Source organism: Drosophila kikkawai, chromosome 3L, assembly GCF_030179895.1.
Source record: "Drosophila kikkawai strain 14028-0561.14 chromosome 3L, DkikHiC1v2, whole genome shotgun sequence".
NCBI lineage: Eukaryota > Metazoa > Arthropoda > Insecta > Diptera > Drosophilidae > Drosophila > Drosophila kikkawai.
The window spans coordinates 7,273,996-7,294,997 of NC_091730.1; the positions used below are offsets into that span (position 1 = coordinate 7,273,996).

General features: G+C 40.2%; 2 protein-coding genes across 2 annotated transcripts in view; one reads left to right on the forward strand and one right to left on the reverse strand.

The window, feature by feature from the left end:
• The window catches only part of LOC108071523 (elongation factor-like GTPase 1), a 74,305-nt gene that overhangs the window by 51,462 nt on the left and 1,841 nt on the right, over window positions 1-21,002 (forward strand). Inside the window, exon 4 of the mRNA XM_017162292.3 lies at window positions 16,338-16,522. Coding sequence (XP_017017781.1) covers window positions 16,338-16,522 — 185 coding nt within the window. The remainder of the gene's footprint in view (window positions 1-16,337; window positions 16,523-21,002) is intronic.
• Window positions 1,130-14,595, reverse strand: aos (protein argos). Its single transcript, XM_017162294.3, has 4 exons — window positions 13,692-14,595; window positions 2,594-3,141; window positions 2,355-2,526; window positions 1,130-2,285 (listed from the first exon to the last, which is right to left on the reverse strand). The coding sequence occupies exons 1-4, from the start codon at window positions 14,073-14,075 to the stop codon at window positions 2,073-2,075; spliced, it is 1,317 nt and encodes a 438-aa protein (XP_017017783.1). The 5' UTR covers window positions 14,076-14,595; the 3' UTR covers window positions 1,130-2,072.

The following is a 21,002-nucleotide window of genomic DNA, read 5'->3' on the forward strand; positions in this document are numbered from 1 at the left end:
CTCCTAGAGCTCTTGGTTATACTGTTTTTTTTTTTACGCTGCGGCTTTTATCTTCCGGTTAATGCCGTAAAAAAGTACTCCTCTTTTTTTTTTTTTTTGTGACCGCGTTTTTATGTTTTACTTCTTGGCTTTTCGCACTGTATAACTTTACACCTCTTTTTCTTTCGGTAAAAAATGTAATGCTTTTTATAAGCATAATTCTTGATAATTTTTTGTTGTTCTGCTTGGGCATATTTTTTTTTATGGAATTTCTGTAATTGAATTTGTGGCCCCAGCTTCTTGAGGTATTTATTTAATTATACAACCGCCGGGTCGTCGGCAGCTGCTTTCTAATCAACATTGGTCCAATGATTTGCATTTTCAGCTGCTTAAGCTTTGACTCAACGGCTTCTACGGTTACTTTTGCTTTAGTTTCTAATTGTTTTTGCTTTGGCCAGAGGAGGAGAGTTTAGACGTCTTCTTCGGTGTGACTTAGCTCCGCTTCGGTTGAATAATTTTGATGCGAGGCATCTGGCCATTTGGTCAAGAATCAAGGCAGCAAATTTCCAAGTTCTATAATTGTCTGCCATTAGCATGAAGTGTAATTTTATGGCTTTATAATTGGCTGCATTTCGTTGCTCTGACTGACTGACGTGTTGGTTGAGAAGTTTTCGTTAAGGATTTGCCGTTGCTTAAATAGATGGGCTAGACATTTTACAATGGAGTTATTATTAAGGCTAGCAATTAGATTTATGACTTGGAAATGGTTGTTTGATAGCTTTATTTTAGCATGATTTTTTTATGGTAATTATTATTAATTTATGTGTATTTTTTAATCATGTAAAATGCCATGTACATATTAACTTTGAAGAAATTTATTAAGTTACATGTAGAATTTTGTTATATTTCGCCAAAAAGTAGGCAATGATTTGTGCATAAAATATGATCCTAGAAGTATGTGGTAAAAAGTCTTAAGATAAGAGCCAAGACGTGTCTGTGTGCGTAAAGCCTAATTTGTATTGCCTACTTAAAAGGGCAGCTCAGACAAATATTAAGTTAATTTTAAATAAATCAGTAAAGAAAATAATAATTAGTAAAAAATAAAATTTCAAAACATATTTTTTTTATAAATTAAAATTTATTTGTTGCCTTTTTACAAGTGTTTAAACTTAAACATCGCTCGTTTCGTTTGCCACATTTTCTGAAGCTTCAATCGATGTACATATGGTTAGGTTAAGGGGTTAAAGTAGGAGGAGTCATGGGTGTTTACTAACTTGCGTAGCATAAAAGGATTCTTTTGGGGTTTTATTTTTTTTTGGAAAGCCTTTGCGCAATTTCTAGATTAATTTACAATTTCCTTGAAAGGGAAATTTCAAGGAAATTCCATACAAGAAAAATTGCACTAAAACAGCTGCCAGAGTTGCCACAGTTTCGAACTGCCCTATGAATTATTCAATGACATATATGTATATCCTTATATCCTTACGATAACTAACTGCACCTCTTGCGTTTGGCACATCATCATCATCATCATCATCGTCGTCGTCGTCCTGCTCTTTGAAATATGCTGCGTGTCATTTCCGTTTCCGTTTAAATTATAAACTGAAACTGTTTTAGTTATACATACACATACACATATATAGAAATATATACAATTTATGCGGGTTAGATTACGAGTATAGTTTGTTGCTATATTACATATGCGAACCTCCCTGCTGCTGGGCTCTGGCTCTGCTCTTGTGTTTCGTTTTTTCATAAATATTCATTACAAATTATTTTGTATAACAAACTGCGCACATATATCGGTTCTTAAAACTAATTAAATATTTATATCATACGTTTTATGACCAAAATTTGGTAGCAATGAAAAAACGCACGCATCTGAATCTGTGCATTTTAAGTTCTAGGCATTTGTATTTGTTCGATTATCCGTTATCTTTTTCTTCTCATTTTAATTAATTGGTAACTTGGCGAGACTCAATTGGCTCAGTCGATATATCTATATAATAGCTGCTCTCCCCGCTCAAATCTGTCCTCCTTTACAATGGTTTTTTGTTTTTGTGTTTGTGGAATGATGATCCCAATTAAACTGCTCAATCGTTGGCCATGCAGTAACCGGAATAGGTCTGTATATTATCCTCCAGAAAACTCTCGCCGGCTATCACACCCGACTGCGTGTGATGGCTGGGACAGCGGTGTCCTTTGGGACACTGGCACAGGGCATTGATGTTCACCTCGTCCAGGAACTCCTGGCGCTTTCGTACCGTGAACAGCTTGCAGGGTTGCTTCCGCTGACAGCGAAGGCGCTGTAAATAAAAGTTTATAAAATAATTTAGTTATATTTTTTTTAGAAGGATATTTTCTGTAGGACCTACCGTGACAGGAGAGCAGGCAAAGAGGTATCTATAGCCGGGACTGCCCTCGCCTACGGGCTCTCTTTTGGTGAGATATGTCACCGAATTTCTAGGACAACGACAGTGCACTATCTGCTCTGTGACATTCAACTCGGCTGCTGTTGTCAAGGTCCAGGTGTAGTCACGGAAGTGTCTGTAAAATAAAAAAAAATATATAAGTTAGATAATGTTTACATGAATTTTAATTTCTGTAAACTCACTTGCAAACTGGCAATTTGTGTACTGGCTGGCACATCTTGTAGTGCCTGGTCTTATCCGCTATGGTATGGCCATCTTCCACGCCCAAACTGCTAGGACAGCCGCCAATAAAACTGGCCGGCGACTCCTTTGAGCCCCGATGACCCGAGTGCCTCATGTGGGCCGATCCACGCGGGAACTCATTGTCCTGCAACTCCGTGTAGGGTAGGGCATCATTGTAGTCTGGTGACTGATCCAGTTCATCCTCATAGACAGCGCCCAGCTTCTGCATTAGCTTTTTCAAGTGCAAACTTTCGAACTTCTTGTCCTGGAATTCGCCCAGCAGCATACGCTTGTGCTGCAGCAACTTCTCCCTTTCATAGTAGTTTCTATACTTTGAAGTATCCAACGATCCCCCTAGATTGTGACTATGATGATGGATGATCACATTGTTGGGCATCCGATTCGATTCGGGACAACGGCATTGTCGCTCAATCCAAGGTGTTTCATACAAATCTATCTTAGAGCAAACGGCATTCGGTGCACAGATGGGTAAATCATCCTCAGAGTCCTGGAAGGGAAAGAAAAAAGGTTGGGTTAGTTAAAGGAATTTAAAGTAAATAACGAAAAGGTGTTAAAGTCTTTCATCGTAACCCTAGAACATACTTAGAACTTCATTTCGAGTCATAAAAATATATTTGCATAATTCCCCAAAATCCCAGTGATTATTCGCTAGAATCTCCATACGATAAACATACCATAAAGGCAAACTTTCAAGGCTTTGAATGCCTGGGAACCCTTCAATAATAGTCCGCTTGTGTCAACACAATCTTGCCAACTTGATTAACATAACTACTACCCAAAACCAACTCGAGATGGAGGATATCTCTCTGGTTTGTTTGTTCTCCAACAAATACTGTCCATTAATTGAATTCTCTAAACAGAGTCCCAAAAGTTCTCCTCTGTGTTTTTGTTTGGCTTCGAGGCCCAATAAAAACTTATGTATTGTGTCCTGTTTTTCGTCGTCCTGGCCGTAACATAAAAACCAACAACTAGCAACTGTCTGTTGGAGTGTCTGTGTATGTGCTTTTCGAGGATGCCACTCCAGGGGCTGCTGATGATGTTCCTTCTATCATACGATTTTATTGTTAGTGACTCTCGATGGCGACAACAACAACTATAACAACAGGTTTCCAATGAAATTATCGAAAGCAATCAATTTTTTAAGTGGAACTGTCGCGCACCTTGTTCCTTCTCGGTTTTTGATCCCTTTTTCTCGAGGGTTTTCTTCTCTTTTTTATTTTTTGCCTTTTGTTTGGTTTCAATTTCATTTCTCTCTCCATTCTCCCCCTGCCTTTATGTTTTTTCTTGATTTTTATTCAAATTATTTTTGGGTATTTTCTGTTTCTCTTGTGGCTTGCACCTGCTGCTACCTGAGCTGCTAAGGGTCATTCCAGGGGGGATCCTTTTCGGTTTAGTCTGAGAGACAGAGAAGGAAGATGGCTGCATACCGGAAGTCCGGAAGTGATTTAGTGCGACTGACGGAAGTAAAGAAGTGAGTGCACACACACACATATATGGAAAAAGGGATTAGCTGTTAGGTGTGTGAGAGAGAGAGGGGAAACCCGAGGCCGGAAGTGAATCCGGAACAGGTTGTCCTCTGACCTTTTACCTTTTTGCTCAATTGAACACACAGCCTTCTCTATGACAATTCTCCACCTCATTCTGTCTCTTCCGGAAGTTGTCTGCCTGCCTTCCTTATCCCCTTTATTAGTTTTATTTACTTCCTGATTTATTTTTTTTTTAGAATGCTGCGGCTTCCTTCCGGAACTTCCTTTTTCGGAATTTCCCCCACGTTTCACACACTCTCTGTCTCTCACACATTTTTGACCTAGTTTCGTTGGCAGTTGCACCTGCTCGAGGATATGGCCGCCAAAGTCCTTAACCCTTTTTCGTTGAGCAGATTTGTTTTCACTTTGATTATTCACATTTCATGAAGGAGGAGCGAGCCTCGAGCATTGCTGAGATTCTTTTCGATTTTCGGGGGGCAGCCCGATTCTGGAACCATTGTCAGTCCACCCCAGGATATGGCAGGATATGCACGAAGTGCTTAAGGGGGCACATTGAGTAAGCAGCGTGAGAAATTCTTTGAAATTCGAGCATGTTTATTGAGATTTCTTCCCCTTCTTCAGTTTGCTTGCTGCCAGTTTTTTGTATGTTTTTTTCTCTCTCCTTGTCTCTCTTGGAGTGTTTTTTAGTTTCGGTTTTTTGTGTGTGTTGTGTCGGGAAATGGCACTTCAAAGACATTACCGTTATTCGTATAAAAAAATTTTACATATTGATAAGCAAATCATAGGGCAGAAGGGGCAGCAAATATCAAAAAAGAAGACATGCTTCAACGACATTCCAATGGCATCAGCTCATCTTTGTTCCGCTCACAATAGAATCACGGAGAGAAATTTTGAGTCGATTATGGGATATTTCTAAATGAATTTGGACAAATTAGATGGCAAAATATACACTAAAAATACTTTAATTTCTTAAAATATTTACACCTATGGTAAACTAAAGCCAAACTTGTAGCTAGTCTTTTAAGGTTTCTATGAAATCCTTTTCACAAATTTAAACGTAATTTATAAAAATTATCTGTTTTCTGTTTAGAACCTTCTTTTCTCCAAGTGCACTGCGTAGAATCAACTTATAAACAACACGAAAGTTTCTTTCGCGGCCAAGAAGCTGGAAGAGTAGTAAAAGTTTTGCCGGGCCAACACACGACAAGAAAACAACAAGAAAAGAAAAAAAGCGACACAAAAACACTGAAAAAACAAACAGTGAAGAGAGGAGAGAGGAAAGAGGAGGCAACCGGATTTCCGGTTTAACAGCTCCCCAAAGAAAAGGGGCGGGGACCGGGCAAAGCTGCTGCTGCTGCTGCTGCCACACTTTATAATTTGCTCCGATCTCCATCAACAGCACGCGTGTCCGTGTCCCTCTCCCCAAAAGAGTCAAACAATTAGCCTCATGTGTCAAAGTGCAGTGCCAACGGAAGTTGAGAACGCGCCAAAGACAATGAACGTTGAAGAGTTGGAAACCCCAGAAAAGCCCCCCTATATGACACCCATCTGGACACTGCAACGTGAGGCGGCAAGCGTTGACGAACTTTTGTGACTTTTGATTTCAATGGAAAGCCGCTTCTCCCATAGCATCTCTTTAATTGAATCAAATTAACCCCGCACACACAACCCCCCCAGAAATATAGACGGGAGGAGTGGAGCAGGGGAACTCCCTCTCAATGGCATTCTTGTAGAAACCTCACTGGTAGATTCTCGTGTACTGTGTAGTGCCCCCTCATAGCTGTCATGCCTCATGTGGCTGCCTGAATGCCGGGAATGCCACTCCACGCAACGGAAGTGAGGTGTCTTGAATTGCAGACAGTGGGGCCTATATAAAAGAGAGATTCAATAGCAATTTCTAGCTTAAATTATAGCTTAAAAGAGGAGAGATTATATAGGACGATATTTAAACAAAATACCTATTGATTACAATTATATTAATACTTGGCCTGGTTCAAATTGTTAAATTTTCAAAGTTTAATCGGATTTATCTTGAGCAATCCCCAAAACCCAACAATGACTTGTAGATTTTTGGCAAAAAGCACAGGAAACAATTAAGATTTTCAGCTTCACCTGCCTCGCTCATCTGGTGCTATCAATAACTGCCTAACCAAGGGACAATCAATGACATAAATTTCCTCACCCAACAAATAGAAGACGTCTCTGTGCAGCAGCAACAGTTGGTTCCTCTAAAGAACCCCGAACCCCTGAGCTCTTGGTTATTGGTTCCCATGAGGGCGTTGACGCACACACGACGATCAACGTCCGGAGTAGACCGGAGATTTTTCCGATTTTCCCTGCCCTGACGACCGTTAGACGAGACGTATGGCAGCAGCCTGCCGCCTGGCACAAGTGTGTTGGGCCATCAGGTAGCCCCTGCTCGGCACCATATATATCCTATCCCTATCCCTCGGCCCGCTGTTATCTTTTGTCTGTGCGTTAATGATTTTTCTATACATTTCCTTTTCACATTGTTTTTTTTTTCTCTTAACATGGGATCTTCTTCTGGGTTTCTCAATTTTTTGACTAGAGAATTATGCAATCTGGCGTCGTCATGTGGCCAGAGCAAGCGGAAGTATGCCGGCTCAGCCTCTGTTTTAGTCCCGGTCAAGATAATATGGATGGGATGGCTTCAAAACTCGGTGTGTTTACACGAAAATTCAATTAAAATTGTTAGAAACGGATGTGAAAGATGTGGAGGAAGAGCCGAAGAAGCGGAAGTAACACGGAAGTTGTTAGGTCACTAGCTGCTGCCTCTCCTCTCGCCATCTTCCGATTCCGCGTCCCACAGAATTCCAGTGAAAATTCAACTCAACTCAAGCTGAGCTCTTAGAGAGCCGGAAGTAGAAAAGATTTGTGTGCTGCCGGGCTCCTCAAAAAAAAAGTGAAGAAGAAAAATAAATATAATAATACTTTGCATAGGCGAGACTAGAGTAGGGGCATTGCCAAGGGGCAGCACGCAGACTGACCGTGCCACTTTTGCTCGCTTTTTTTACCATTTTTTTTTTCTCCTCTTCTGGATTGCCTTAACGGAAGCATGCCCCAACCGCAAACAAGCAAAGAAAAAACATTTTCATTCATAAAACAGCAGAAACCAAAAGGAAGCGGGCAAAAGCCAACAGACAACAGCAGAAATATTATAAGAATGTCAGCAACGAAGGGGAGTTGAGAAAGTTTAAATACTCTAACTGGAAATATTTATAAATATATTAACTCCTATTGTCAAGACATAACTCTTCAGACTTCAGACTTCCTACTCCTAATATTTTTTTTGGAAACCTTTATTTTACAAGTTCCGATTGGTAAATATTTGGATTAAATCTAATTATATCCAAAGCTCTTTTAAAGTCTGTAATACTCAAGGCAGTTGTCAAGGATTGTGTAGAGTATTTTGCTGGGAAACTGGTTTCTCGGGGGGCAGCCAATTGCAGCTGAAGCAGCAACAGCAATATCGACAAGGCGACGAGCAACAGGGGGAAGTTGCTGCTGCCGCTGATGGTTGATTTTTGCGTAGCTTGTTGATCGTCACAATTAATGAACGTCTACGCACACGGACATCCACTAACCACATCCACATCCACATCCTCATCCTCAAAACCCCAACCCCATCGTCATCCACACATACCCGACCACAATCACTCTCAGCTGCTTGTGATGTTGCTGCTTTTGCCACAACGGAACGGAAAAAAGTAATTCATTCATTCATTCATTCAGCAACAACGTGGCATAGTTGTTTGTGGCTTTTTTTTTTTTTTTTTTGCTGAGCCTCTCCACTTCTGTGGCCATTGTAATTGTTGCTTTGGCCAAAAGGAAAATAACACAACCGCAAAATGTTGCCGACTTTAAAGGGGGGGACTATAAACATGTTGCCCATGGCCAGCAACTTGCAACTTGCAACAGTTGCTGCTGCCACTAGTGCTGCTTGCAATGTTGCTGCTGTGCTTTGGTGCTGCTGTGCTTCGGTGCTGCTGCTGTGCTGTTGCCTCCTTTTACGCGCTTGCCGCCAAATAAATAAATCTTGGCTACAATGCCGATTGCTTGTTGCCGGGGATTTTTATGAATGAATGAATGAATGGCCCCGGCCAGCTAGCAAAATGAAAAGTTGCCCGGCTGCAAACAGGCTTTGCCTGTTTGGTTTTTAGTTGTTTTTGTATTAATTTTTTTTGTATTTATTTATTTTTCTTTGCAAAAGAGGGGGAAAAATCGCGCGCAAAACGCCACTAAAACGCTGGCAAACGGTTTTTTTTTTTGTGCTTGTTTTTGTCTGATAATTACGAGCAAGTCGCCTCCGGTGCCACGCCCCGTTTGCCATCGAATTTGTTGTTTACTCCGCCGCCGTCTGCGTGCGTTTTTATGAATGAAAGACGAGCGAGCGGCCACAACTACACACATCATCGCTCGTTTTGTTGGCTTTTGCTTATTTATAGTTAATTTATTTTTTGTGCTACGCCATCGCTTTACTTTTTTTCTCTGTTGTTGTGCGCTTTCTTATTATTGTAAACAAATTGCGCCTTTGGGCACGTAATTAGCACACTTACACGATCGGAAAATGCTCTGGTCAACACATCCCCTCGTTGCCCCTTGTGCTTTCTTTGGCAAATTGGAACGTGTCCATCAATAACTGTAACAAGGCCTCTTTCACTGAAGCAAAAGCGGAAGTGTTCCAAGCCACATTTCCGCCTGGCCAGCAATACGTATGGCCAACAGAGAAATGTCCAAAAGTGGCACAAAGCCAAGACCATCCAGCTGAACAATGGGAGCAGCCGGCGGAGACTTGAGAGATCTTAGAAATCAACAAAGTCAAGTGGATCTACATATATCGATGGAGATCGGAATGGAGGAGGTCTGGCAGCGATCGAGATCAAGATATAGAGATTTGGTTGACCTCACAGATAGAAAATAAAGAATTATTATGCAAAATGTTTTTTTTGTGGGAATAGATATCAAGCAGAGGATTTGAAAGTAGAAAATTATCTTTATCTGAATTTGATGGATTTGAAGTAGCATATTTTTCCAAAATTGCTTTTATTAAATGTTTGAAATAATACTTTAGAAATGAATAAGTTTTATGGCTATTAATTTCCTAGATTTTAATATAAATGTGTCTATAAAATTCCCAAAAATTTAGTTCAGTACTTTACAAGCAATTAAGCTCCCTTCTTTAAACCTCCTTTATCTATCTTTTTTTAATTCAAATAGAAATATATTTTTATACATATTGGTATATATATATATATATTATCTATAAAAGTTGACTTGGCGCGCGCGCCAACAACAAAGTATATACATTGTAGAAGAAGAAGCCGAGAGAAAAAAAAAGTGGGCAAACTAGTTTTTTGGTATCCGAGCATCCGTTGGCTCAGGTTGTGGCTGTAGTTGTGGCCACTGCCGCTTTGAGGCATTTTTCTCAATGGAGCTCCCCTCTCAGATTGTAGACTTGAACACATTTTTTAGGTGAATAATTGCGGTATGCTGCTGCTGCCGTCCATTGGTTGTTTTTTATGCAAATATTTTTATATTTATATATGTGCCTATCTGTGTCTGCGGCATCCAGACACACTTAACCGATATATACATACAAATATTGTCTACTCTCTTTCAATATTTGCTTGTCTTTTTTATATGATTATTATTATTATTTGTTTTTTTTTTTGTGCCCTCGCGGATCGCATTGAATAATTTCTATATTTAGCATAAAAAATTCCATCATTGAGAGAAAAAGCATAGATTGAAATTATGAAAACATGATATGCGAAATCAAGGGAAGCCACTCGATTCATTAAGGGATTAGAAGGTATAAACTTGTCTTGGAATAACAAATAAATATGTGTTTTTTACATAATCCGTACAAGACAAAATATGTTTCCCATTTGATCATTGATTCATTCAAAGATTTGATTCAATCAATTCCCTAGAAGTCGACCAATTCTGGGTAAGATCAGTGATTGATCAATTAGAAGGTTCCATGGAAGTTTGTTCCCCATTAAATTAACGATAGTTCTCATCGTAGAAATTCATTCACTAGAATCACAAAATTTGAGGCAACTGAGTTGGTTCATTCACCAGAAAACGGATACCCAACTTCCATTGATGGTTTCTGTGAAAAAATTAAATCAAAACTGATGAGCATAAATTTAAACGACAAAAAAAAAAGCAGATCAACGATCAACAAAACTAGTTCTTAGATGTTCAAATTAAATATTGTCAAATCATGGCAAACATATCGGATGTATTCATTAGCATAAAAATTCCATAAATTACCATCATACAGAGAGGTGTGGCCAGCGGCCAATGAGAGATTTAAAGATTTATGTAGACATGTTATTTCATAAATATTTATTGCGCTATTTGGCATCAGGCAAACTCTTCTTTCGTGGCATTGTGGCCCACAAAAAGCGTTTTCACACCTGGTCGCATTCTAAAACGCCCACAAAACAGAACCAAACTTGGTCAAAAAAAAACTCTCGGAAACGGAAGAGTTGTTTATGCTGGGATCCATGCTTGATTTGTTTATGCATTTCCCAGTCAATTGGAATTTGTGGCAGCCTCTTTTGATATTCCCCTTCCCATCGCTTTGGCTATAGCTTATGGCCATGCCACGCGCACACACATCGAACCGACGAACCGTCGACTTGTTTAGGCCAAATATGCGTGGCTGATCTGTTTGTATATGGCCAACAAATTGCCCGATCTTTGTTGTTGTTGCTGTTGTTGGCTTTATCCATTCATACATTTGGACGGTCTGTCGCTTTGGCATTCATTCATTCATTCATTCAGAGATTGACTTGCCCAGCCAAGCGAGAAGTTGAAGTCGCTGACGTAGCAGTTGCTCCGTTGCTCATCCAGCGTTTACGTTTTTCATTCACTTAAACACACATGTACACAGGGAGAAAAAATAGTATTTATATGCTTAACATAACTTTATTAAAGCTTTATTATATTAACTAAAAGAGCATTGATTTAAAATGTAGAAAATAATAAATAAAAAATATTGAGGGTTTAATTCAACATGATCAACATGATCAGCATCAAAAGCCGAGTCGATCTAGAAACCCTCCAGCAGAAAATACAAAAATTGGCCAAAATAAAAATGTTTAACACACAAAAAACTCCAAAAAATAAGTTAAGTTAAATTTCCCATTTTTTCAAAATTTTAAAACGGCTAAAATATGATTTTATATAAGAAATTACTTCTTTTCTTTCCCTGTACCTACTCACACATTCACCATCTGCAGACCCCTTTGCTATGCCCACTCCCCCTTGAAGTTCACCCATTATACCAAGCCATATCGTACCATGCCATGCCATACCATCACCATCATTATGATCATCATCATCTGGTTCTTCATCATCATCTTCATCATCGACTTGGTTGTAGTCGTCGTGGTCGTATTTCATTCATGAATTTTCTTTCATTCAGGTCTTCCCCTTCTCACTTCCCCTGCCCCCCTGCTCTGCTCTGGCCCGCTCTCTGGCTGTTGTTGAAAACGTTTTTAAATACCGGAACTGAATGTTTAGCGCTTTTAAGCATGGGAACTTTTTGTTTTCTTCTATCAACTTTTCTCTCCCAGCAGCCTCCTTCCTCCCTCTGTCTCTGTCGCTGCTGCTGCTGCCTTTTGTGGATCTATTCCGTTGTGTTCTATTCTCCAATAAGGCGTTTTTATTGCAAGTTTCCAAACAACAGGAATTCTCTGCTCAATTTTAGTAGTCTCTTGCATTCTATTTGTTTTTGTGTGTTTTTGTCTATTTTAGGTGTTGTGTTGTGATCTTGCTTTGTTATGCTTTTTTTTATATGCGTTTAGAATTTATTGCAGACATTCGGATTTTAAAATTTATGAGCCAAGCCGAAACAGAGCATATTGGCTTAAAAGAGGGTTAATTTTCTAGGGGTTAAGAATGAGGAATATCAAGTTTCAGATCGATAGTTTGTAATACATCCTATTAGATATTATCTATTATAATCTAAAAGCGTTCGTTTTAAAGATAGTTGATTCTGTCTTAGGGTATTCCCACGTCGAACCTTTTTGGTGCCCAGCCCCATTCCTTACTTTGTTTATATTGTTAATATTTTTCTTTTGATTACTGTTGATATTTCACGCCTCGACCTCGCAGCAATGAAATATAATATATATGGTATATACACCAACCCAGAATTCGATTTACAGGGCGTGTTTTTTCCATATGACATTTGACATAATAGATTTCCGATACATGATATATGGCATGCCTCTCGGCCTCTTGATTTATGGCCAGAGAGATCGGGATCGGTATCGGGAGTGGAACAATGAATGGGGAAAAACCGACTTGACTTGACCTATGATCAGAATTCGCATTGTAATGGATTTCGTAAGAAAGATAACGTGTTGGATCTGTGGCAGTTCTCGGTTCTTTTTTGGTTGACCGTTTGAGCGACCGGCTTAGTCAGCAGCATTGAACTCTTGACCCGGCCGGCTAATTGGTTTTGGTATCTCGCTCTCATATAGCGTTCGGCTATATAGCAATTGCGACTTTAATTGATCAAATGCGACAGCCAGCCAGCAGCAGCAGCGGCTCTTGGCTGCAAACAACTTTCATTTTTCATCTAGAGCGAGTGTGTGTGTGTTGTGTTGTGTGGTGTGTGCTTTGCTGTTGCAATTAAATGTGCCATATGCGTGTGCTGATATATGGATAGTGGTTTTGTGGGTGTCAAGTGTAATGGCTATAGGGCGGCTGCTAAATATAGCCAGAGGCCTGAGGCGGAGTTACTTGAGAAAAGCTGAGACCCAGCCCAAAAAAATAAATACAAAAAAAAAAAAGCTGAGTTGCATTGCAAAACCTGCTGCTACAGGGAGAGAAATATGTGGATACTTGAGGGGAAAGATTGAATAATTTAAATATATGAAATTTGATATAATAAATGACTTTATAATATATCTCTCTTTGAACATTTAAAATACATTACATCCAATTAGACTATTTCATATTTACATTAACATATTTATTGATATTTTCTGTGAGAATTTATTTTATTTTAACTCCAAAGTAAATTTGTTTTTAATATAAAGAATCTTGTTAGATATCTGCCAATGAAAAAAGCTCCTGTTTTAAATTTTGTTTGAATTCAGAAATTTAAATCTCATCTATTGTTTCCTGTATTATTTAAAAAAAACACCCATATTAATTATTAAATTCAATATGTAACTCTTAATAGAAATCTACATTAATCATCTTCTATCAAATATCAATCTTTATTATCTTGCTTTTATTTTCTGTGTAGATATTGGTGCTGTGGTTGTTGTTGATAATACTGGCGTGGGCATTTTACAAATGGCAACCAGTTGAACAGGTGTCTGCTGACGACGACTGCATTATGCAACCTGCCATTGCCAGTTGTTGTTGCTAGCTTTTGCTGGCTTTTGCATAGATCAATGCAAACATGTTGCACGAGCAATATGGGCAAAACACCGCTGATAATTAGCCAGGAGGCTAATCAATTGAATTTGGAGAGAGATAGATTTGCTTGGTAACTCACCCCCACTTGGTAGAGAATGCGCAGATCCTTGTCGCCTCCTCCGTGTCCTCCATGCCTGTTGCTATTGCCGCTACGATGTTGCTGCTGTTTCTGCAACATTTGCCGCGCATGTCGCCGCGATTCCTGCTCTGCCGTTGGAATATTAACCACTGTTAGCGTAGTTTCAGGCTTTACTGTACTGGAAGAGGAGGCTACACCTCCCAAAGATCCTGCGGCAGCTAGATCCTTGGCATCATAGACAGTGTATTCCAAAGCCTTGTGCTTATCCTCCGCCGCCGATGAAGTCGGTGTGATCTCAAACACTTCCAGAGGCAGTCGCGTGCCGCCGACAGTTGCAACGGCAACGTAAGATAGCAGCAGCAGCCACATCAGTGTCGCAGGCATGATTTATGTGGCTTTTAACTGGAACTCTGGATCTCTAGATCTTCGGATCTTTGGTGGTATCTCTTGCCAACCAAACTCACTCGCTGGCTATGATATCTGTATTTGCGGTTGTTTGTAATTGACACTACGGTGGATTTTGTAATTGAATTCGAATTAAAGCGAATCGAATCCAATCGAATTGAATCGAATCAGAGTTCTCGCTCTATCTCGCTTGCACGGCCAGAACCCATGGCTTAAACACACTCAAAAACACACACACTTGAACACGATCGAACACTACAAATCAGGTTTCAAATCGAGCTCGATCGATTGATTTGTGGCGAAAATGTCACTCGAAATTTTCGTGGCACTACAAATAATTATTTGGTGGATTTTGTGTTTTGTTTATTATTTTGTAATTCTACACCCGCGACGTCTGTCTCTCTCTCTGCTGGAAGCCTCGTCTTTCTTCGCTCCTGGCTGCTGTGTGCTCTCGGCTCGCTTCCGTTTCCGCTGTTCTGCGCTGTTCGTTGTTCGCTCGACCAACTTACTTTTCGAACTGATCAAACAGAAACTGAAAATCCAAAACCAAAAACGAACGGCGAACGAGAGCCGTTGACGCCGACGCCAGAGACGACGTCGCTGTTCGCGTCGCTGCCTGTGCGTGCGTGTTTTTACACAGAGCGAAAATAAATTGTATAAAGTACTTGGAAAATCACTGGGAATGGTAATAAATTTAAACATTTCAGTCAATTGGTAGATACAAAGAATGAAAACTAAAAAAAAAAAAATTTGTTTAAGAGTTTTTAAAAATATATTTTATATATATTAAAATATGTTTATATTTTAAGTGAAATTAATTTTATTAAATACAAGTAAAACTTTATAAGTGAAGAATCAGAACCTTGGCTTAAAAATGTAATTGTGAAAAGATAAGCGCAGTTAATTTTGGTGCATTTCTACTTGATAACAAACGTTATTATTTTTATTTTCAGCCAATTGGCTTAGGATTTAAATATAAAAAAAAATCCTAGTCTTGGCAATACACACTTTTCTCAGTGTAAAATCTGCTGCGACCGAGCTCGAGAGAGCATGAAAGAGAGCACATCGTTGGCTGGATATGAATGAATGAACATTTTGTTCTCTGGGCCATAGTTGTTGTTGTTTTTGCTTTTCCCGCTGGTGGTTGCAGCATCCATTTCTGCTGCTGCTGATGCTGTTGTGTGTGTGTGAGAGTATCTATGAGGTGCATCCGTACCGGTATAGGTGAGAGCGAGCGAGCGGATGGCAAGGTGTCTCTGGCTCGCGTGCTGGGCTTAAAAAAAAAAAATTAAAATAATACAAAATAACAAAAAAGAGGCCTCGCTTTTGCCGCTTCCGTTGCATCCTTTCGGACGTTTTTGCTGCCGTTGCCGCTGTTGTTTCTGTTGGCCATCGTCGTTGTGTTGTTTTTGTCATTGTTTCGACGGCACCGGAAACTAATTCCTGCTCCAGCCCCAACGACTTGGACTCCACCTCCTCCTGGTCGGCTCTCCCCATTCTCCATTCCCCGCTGTTTCTGCTCCAGTCTCATGTTCGGGCTTCGTTCTTGTAGCGCATGCCAAAAAAAAAGAAGAACAGAACGAAAAATCCAGAAAAGACTTTAAGCTGAAAGGAAGATCAGCCTTAAAAGCCGAAGCTTTAAGTTCCCTAAATTGAAAAAATTTTTAAAGAAAAATTGGTATTTATTTTAATACAAATATTATAAATTTCTTTTAAAATATAAAGGAAATACACTCCTTAGTTCTTCTGTTTTATGATTTATTGAATATATTTAAAAAATACACCCATCTGTTACATAAAACCTAAAATTTTAGTAAGAATGGTAATACCTTATTAAGTTTAGGGTATAAAGAGAGTTGTGAGAGTGAAGAGACCTGGGGGAAACGGTCTCCAACTCCAGCTCCTCCTCCGGCTTGGAAGTTCAAGCGAAAAACGCGCGCTGTTCGGCCGAAAGCCCGCCAATTTTATGGGCCAAACCCGATAAGATTTCATTTGTTTACGAGTTACCTTGAGACGAGCTCCAGCACCGGCACTACCAGCCACCAACAACAACAACAAAAACAACAATAATAAAAGGCGATATAGAAGCATTAAGCAGAAACTGAGAACTCCAACTGAAAGGCGGCCATTGTTAGTGGAGGTTTCCCTTTTTTTCCCTCTTTTCCAATTCGATTTTTAGCTAACGAAGACTCAAAACAACAGCTGATCAAAGAAACGTATCTTTTGCACTATTATTTGCAGGTAAAATGTACGCTGTAATTGGCCGAAGGCATGGCAAAATCCTCTCCGGTGATTTGACCCAAGGAAGCGGCAACTTCGCGGTCACCTGTCTGCTGCCAGTGATCGAGTCGTTCAACTTTGCCCAGGAGATGCGAAAGCAGACATCTGGCCTGGCCTGTCCCCAGCTCATGTTCAGCCACTGGGAGGTGAGTTACTACTGTACTGAAGTTTTAATTTCCTAAATTTATAACTAAGAAAATCTGGCAAGAAGAAACCTTATAGCTTTGAGGAGACCTAGAATACTAGGCTTAATTAATATTTATTACTTTGAATACCTTATTACCTATTTAGGATAATAAATGCGAGGTGCCTTTTCAACAGGTAGATAGATGTTTGTGGTAGTTGTAGAGGTCGTACTGTATCCCAGCACAGATTGATGCAGCAGCTGTTGCTCCTGCTGGGGCACAAGTGCAGCGCCTGTCGGACCATATGCCATGTGCGTGCCTCACTGTAGCTACCCTCACTCCTTTCCACAATATACACAGCGAAAAAAATTAATAATAGAATTGTCTTTAAATCTATGAGAATAATTAAGAAAACTATAAATATTGCCTATTTTTGTGTTAGATATGATAAGATTCAGTTATTTTTAAAGGGTGTTTAAGCATAGATTGATTTTTAAATCATTTATAATTAGCCTTAGTTACGTGATTTTCTCCCAGTGCATAGCTCTTTCTCCCCAAGATTATCGCCGACTGTCTGTGGTCAATAGAAATCTCAGCTTACGCTGCGCTCATGCCTTCTGTTACCTTCTGTTGAAGTCTTATAAGCTAAACCACAGGCAGCAGTAGTGGCAACTTGGCAACAGGCAACTGGCAACAGCAGCAGCAACATGGCAACAGCAGCATCAGAGGCAGCAACTTCGTTGGCAACAGTTGGACTGAAAGTTATATGGTCCATTTGAGGCTGCAGCTGTGTGCCATTCGGGGTAACCCAAAGCCCCAGACCAGACTTCTCTCCCTCTTGGCCAGAGTCTGTTCCCTCTCCTCTCCCCATTCGCCATTCTGACCTTGTCGTGGGCCACAATTAACAATGAAGTTGATGGCTTTTCCTTGGGATTTTTGGCCATTTGGTGGCTTGGCCAACGACAAACGGATGGACAAGATCGTCGGATGAGCTAATCTCAACATAAAATATTAATAAAATTGTTTAGCAAACAAAAAGTGGAGTTTAAAGCCACTGGAAAATCTTAAAAAGGTAGTAAGTTTACTGACTCAACAAAATATAATTTTAGTAAATATAAATAATTGTATATATTATTTTGGACAACCTAAACTCTCTCTATTTAATAACTCTATTCAAAATCTTGATTTTTCATTCCTATTAGTCTTTTTTTTAGTCGCATGTACAACTTATTTTCAATGTGCGTGCATTTTGAATTGGTATTAGTGCCTCTATCAGTGTATTTGAGTTAGTATTAGTGCATATCGCCCAACCAATCGATAACAACAAGTTTTTGTATAATGACTTCCGGCGATTTTCTATTTCTCAGCTCAAGTTTTGCCGGCGTCGAAGATGTTGTTGCCTCGTATAATTTCTTACGCATTTCCAGTGCCAGACAGCAGGAAAAGTGGAAAAGTGGTGGGAAAACTAAAGGGGCAATGCATTTAACAGAGAAAGAAATTAAAGTATAGCTTTTAATGCGAAATAAGAAACCTAAAATATACATTTTAAATATAAGGATTTTGTTTTTATTATTCTATCAAAATTGTCTTGGATTTATTTTTTAAGAAGAAACACTTCAATTTTATGCTCTCTGTATCGAGTCAATATCTGTTAGCCTTTATCTGTGTGTGGAAATCTTAACGGAAACTAGTTTAGCCGGCACAAGTGGAAAAGTATCTGAAAGATATTCGATTACAATTTCCATCATTATTCTGAAGGAAGGTAAAGCGAAAACAATTAGGATTTTGGCTTACCTTTCGCTCGAGCAATTAAAACGCTTTGTTTTTCAGCACTTTCCGTCCACGCCCACATGTGTGTTGGCCAGTGGCCTCCTCTCCCACCGTCCTCCTTTACACCCCCTTTTCTCCACGCCACCTTTTAACTTTGTTGTTTTTCTTTTTTACCTTAACTTACCTGCCAGGTGAGTGGGCAGGGCTCTTAGCCGTGGGCGCAGTTGTCACGTGCCCATAATAACAACGAAGGCGTCAACTTCACTCGAGTGGCCAACTTCTGGTTGGGGGAAACAAACGGGAAAAGGGCCCAGAGGTGGGTTGGGTTAACACAGAGAGAGAGAGAGAGAGAAAGAGAGAGAGGGGGTTAACGTTAACGTTCCCAAAAAGCCATTCCGATTTCTTGCCGCATCATGGCCCACAATAAGTTCGTTAAGCATCTCTGCATCATCGGCAGATCAACAGCCGCAAGAAATCATCTCCGTGGATGACCTTTTAGCTTGGAGCTGCTGCAAGATGAAAGATGCAACTTGGTAGCTGGGGCAACATGAAACATAAACCCAAAAGAACAAAAACTAATTTTCCATTTTCATATATCATAATTTTTTGTTGCCCTTGCCTTTAGGGTTTTCACTTCACGTAGCCAGCATTAAGATGGAGCAGCCTCAAGAGTATGCACTATGTGGGGACAGTGCGTGTCATAGTGAAAAGATGAAAGGGTTCTAAAGGGCTTGTTAAGACTTTCTTTAAAATTCTATAATTAAAATCTTGTCTATAAAATGTATATTATTTTCTGAATTCTTTCTTAGGTATTTATTTTATAAACCGAATTGCATTAAGCCTATGACTGACACTGTCTAACCGTCAAATATCTCTTTTTCTCTGCTGGCTACTGTCTTGCGCGCTTTTGTTATTATTTAATTTTGAGCTTCCTTTTGTTTTTTTTTCCCCTCCATCCATCCATCCATGCTGCGTGCTCCATGCTCCAGCTTCAATCCTCCGTCGACTGCTGCACTTCCCATCTTCCCAAAGACCCATCTCCTCTGCTGGCCACTTGATGAACCTGAAGATTGTTATTATGATTACGTGTGTGTGCAGGGGACAGGAAGAGGGTCAAGACCAGCAGCCTACCGAAAAATGAGAGAAAAAAAAAAACAAAAACAAAATAAAGTAAAATAACATAACAACTTTGGCTACTGGTCTTACTTTCGGCCTGTGCTCTCCTCCACTTTTTATTTGGTCTGCAGTGGAGTTGGAGTTACGGCTGGAGTTGGCGAGTTGCATATGATTTACCTTTGGTTGTTGTTATTTCTGTGGCTTGTCGCGCTTTGCATGCAAGACCTCCGTTCTGGAACTACTTCAAAAGCATAACAGGCCCGGCAACAACAAAACTGTGAGCAGAGAACCAAGACAAATAACAAATAATCTGATAACTCGTTTTGTATACCTGCCACAAGACCCTGTGTGTCCCCTCCAGACCCGACCCCCACCAAAGGGAAAGTCTACTACGCTGGAGACAGTCTGTTTCAGCGATGGAGGGAAGGTGGTCGGGGCGGAGTTGGAGGTTAGGCAGCCGTAGAAGGGAGGTGGTGCTGTTCAAGCCAAGGGGTAGGAGGATTGCACGGCAGTGCCCTAAAGTCTGCCTGGTGCGAATAAACACAAACACACACAAGTGCACAAGGAGAAATAAAGGGGGTAATCTAGATAGATAATATTTTAATTTTATAGATTTTATATTACTAAATTCCCAACAGAAATCGAACTAAAAAAGTCTAAAGTCTCCAAAAAAAAAAACGTAAAAATCATGATCTTACCTTTACCTTTCTAATATTCTATTATATTATTTTTTAATAGTATTTAATCTCTCTGTTCTGAGATATATCCATGCCCAGGGCAAGTGTTTATCCAAGTGGCCAAAAGGATTGCTGTTGTTGTTGCCCAACTCCTTTACCATTATTGCTGTTGTTGTTGGTCTTAAGTGGAACGTGGTTTGCATTGTCCGCTCGCTGGCTGTCAAAATGACGCTCATCGCTGGCCGCTGTCCGTTTGTCCGCTGTCCGTTCGCTGGAGAACGCTCTTAAAGGCCCAGGCCCCCAAGTCTACTCTCGTATAAAAGTCGACTCGACTCGAATCGAGTTATTCTCTGGGCCCGGTCTCTTTCACAGCAGTCTTTCAGCCAGTTTCTGGCGCGCGATAATAATCTCAACTTGGTCTTTGGTCGCGGACGGACACGGGGACCGGCGGACAGACGGACAGCCAGCGTATTTCGGTAGCTGCCGCGTAAATTACCTGCATACAAACCGCGCGCGGTCGGACAGGTAAACATACACACACACACACACAGGTACCACTCATAAGCACACACAGATACGAAACACGTGTGTGCCCAGAGAGATGGAGATACAGAGAGATATACCCTACCATGCCACACTATATTCGAAACCGAACCATAGCATGTGTCAGTATGTGTTGATGTCACGTCGTTTGCTTTTGGATTTTTGTTTTGGTTTTCGCGGCTGCTTCAATATTTTTCTTAATATTTTTACCTTTCGAGATGGGAGAATTTCGGAGGAGGTGAAGGTGGAGTTGCAGCGGGAAAGGAGGTGGGGGAAAGCCTTTGACTTGGCTGTAATCTGGAGCGTGGTGCTGAATTAGTGTGGATAACCACCTTTCAGGCAGGAAAAATACATGTATAAAGGCACTGGAAAATGGTTATTTGTGATCTTAGAAT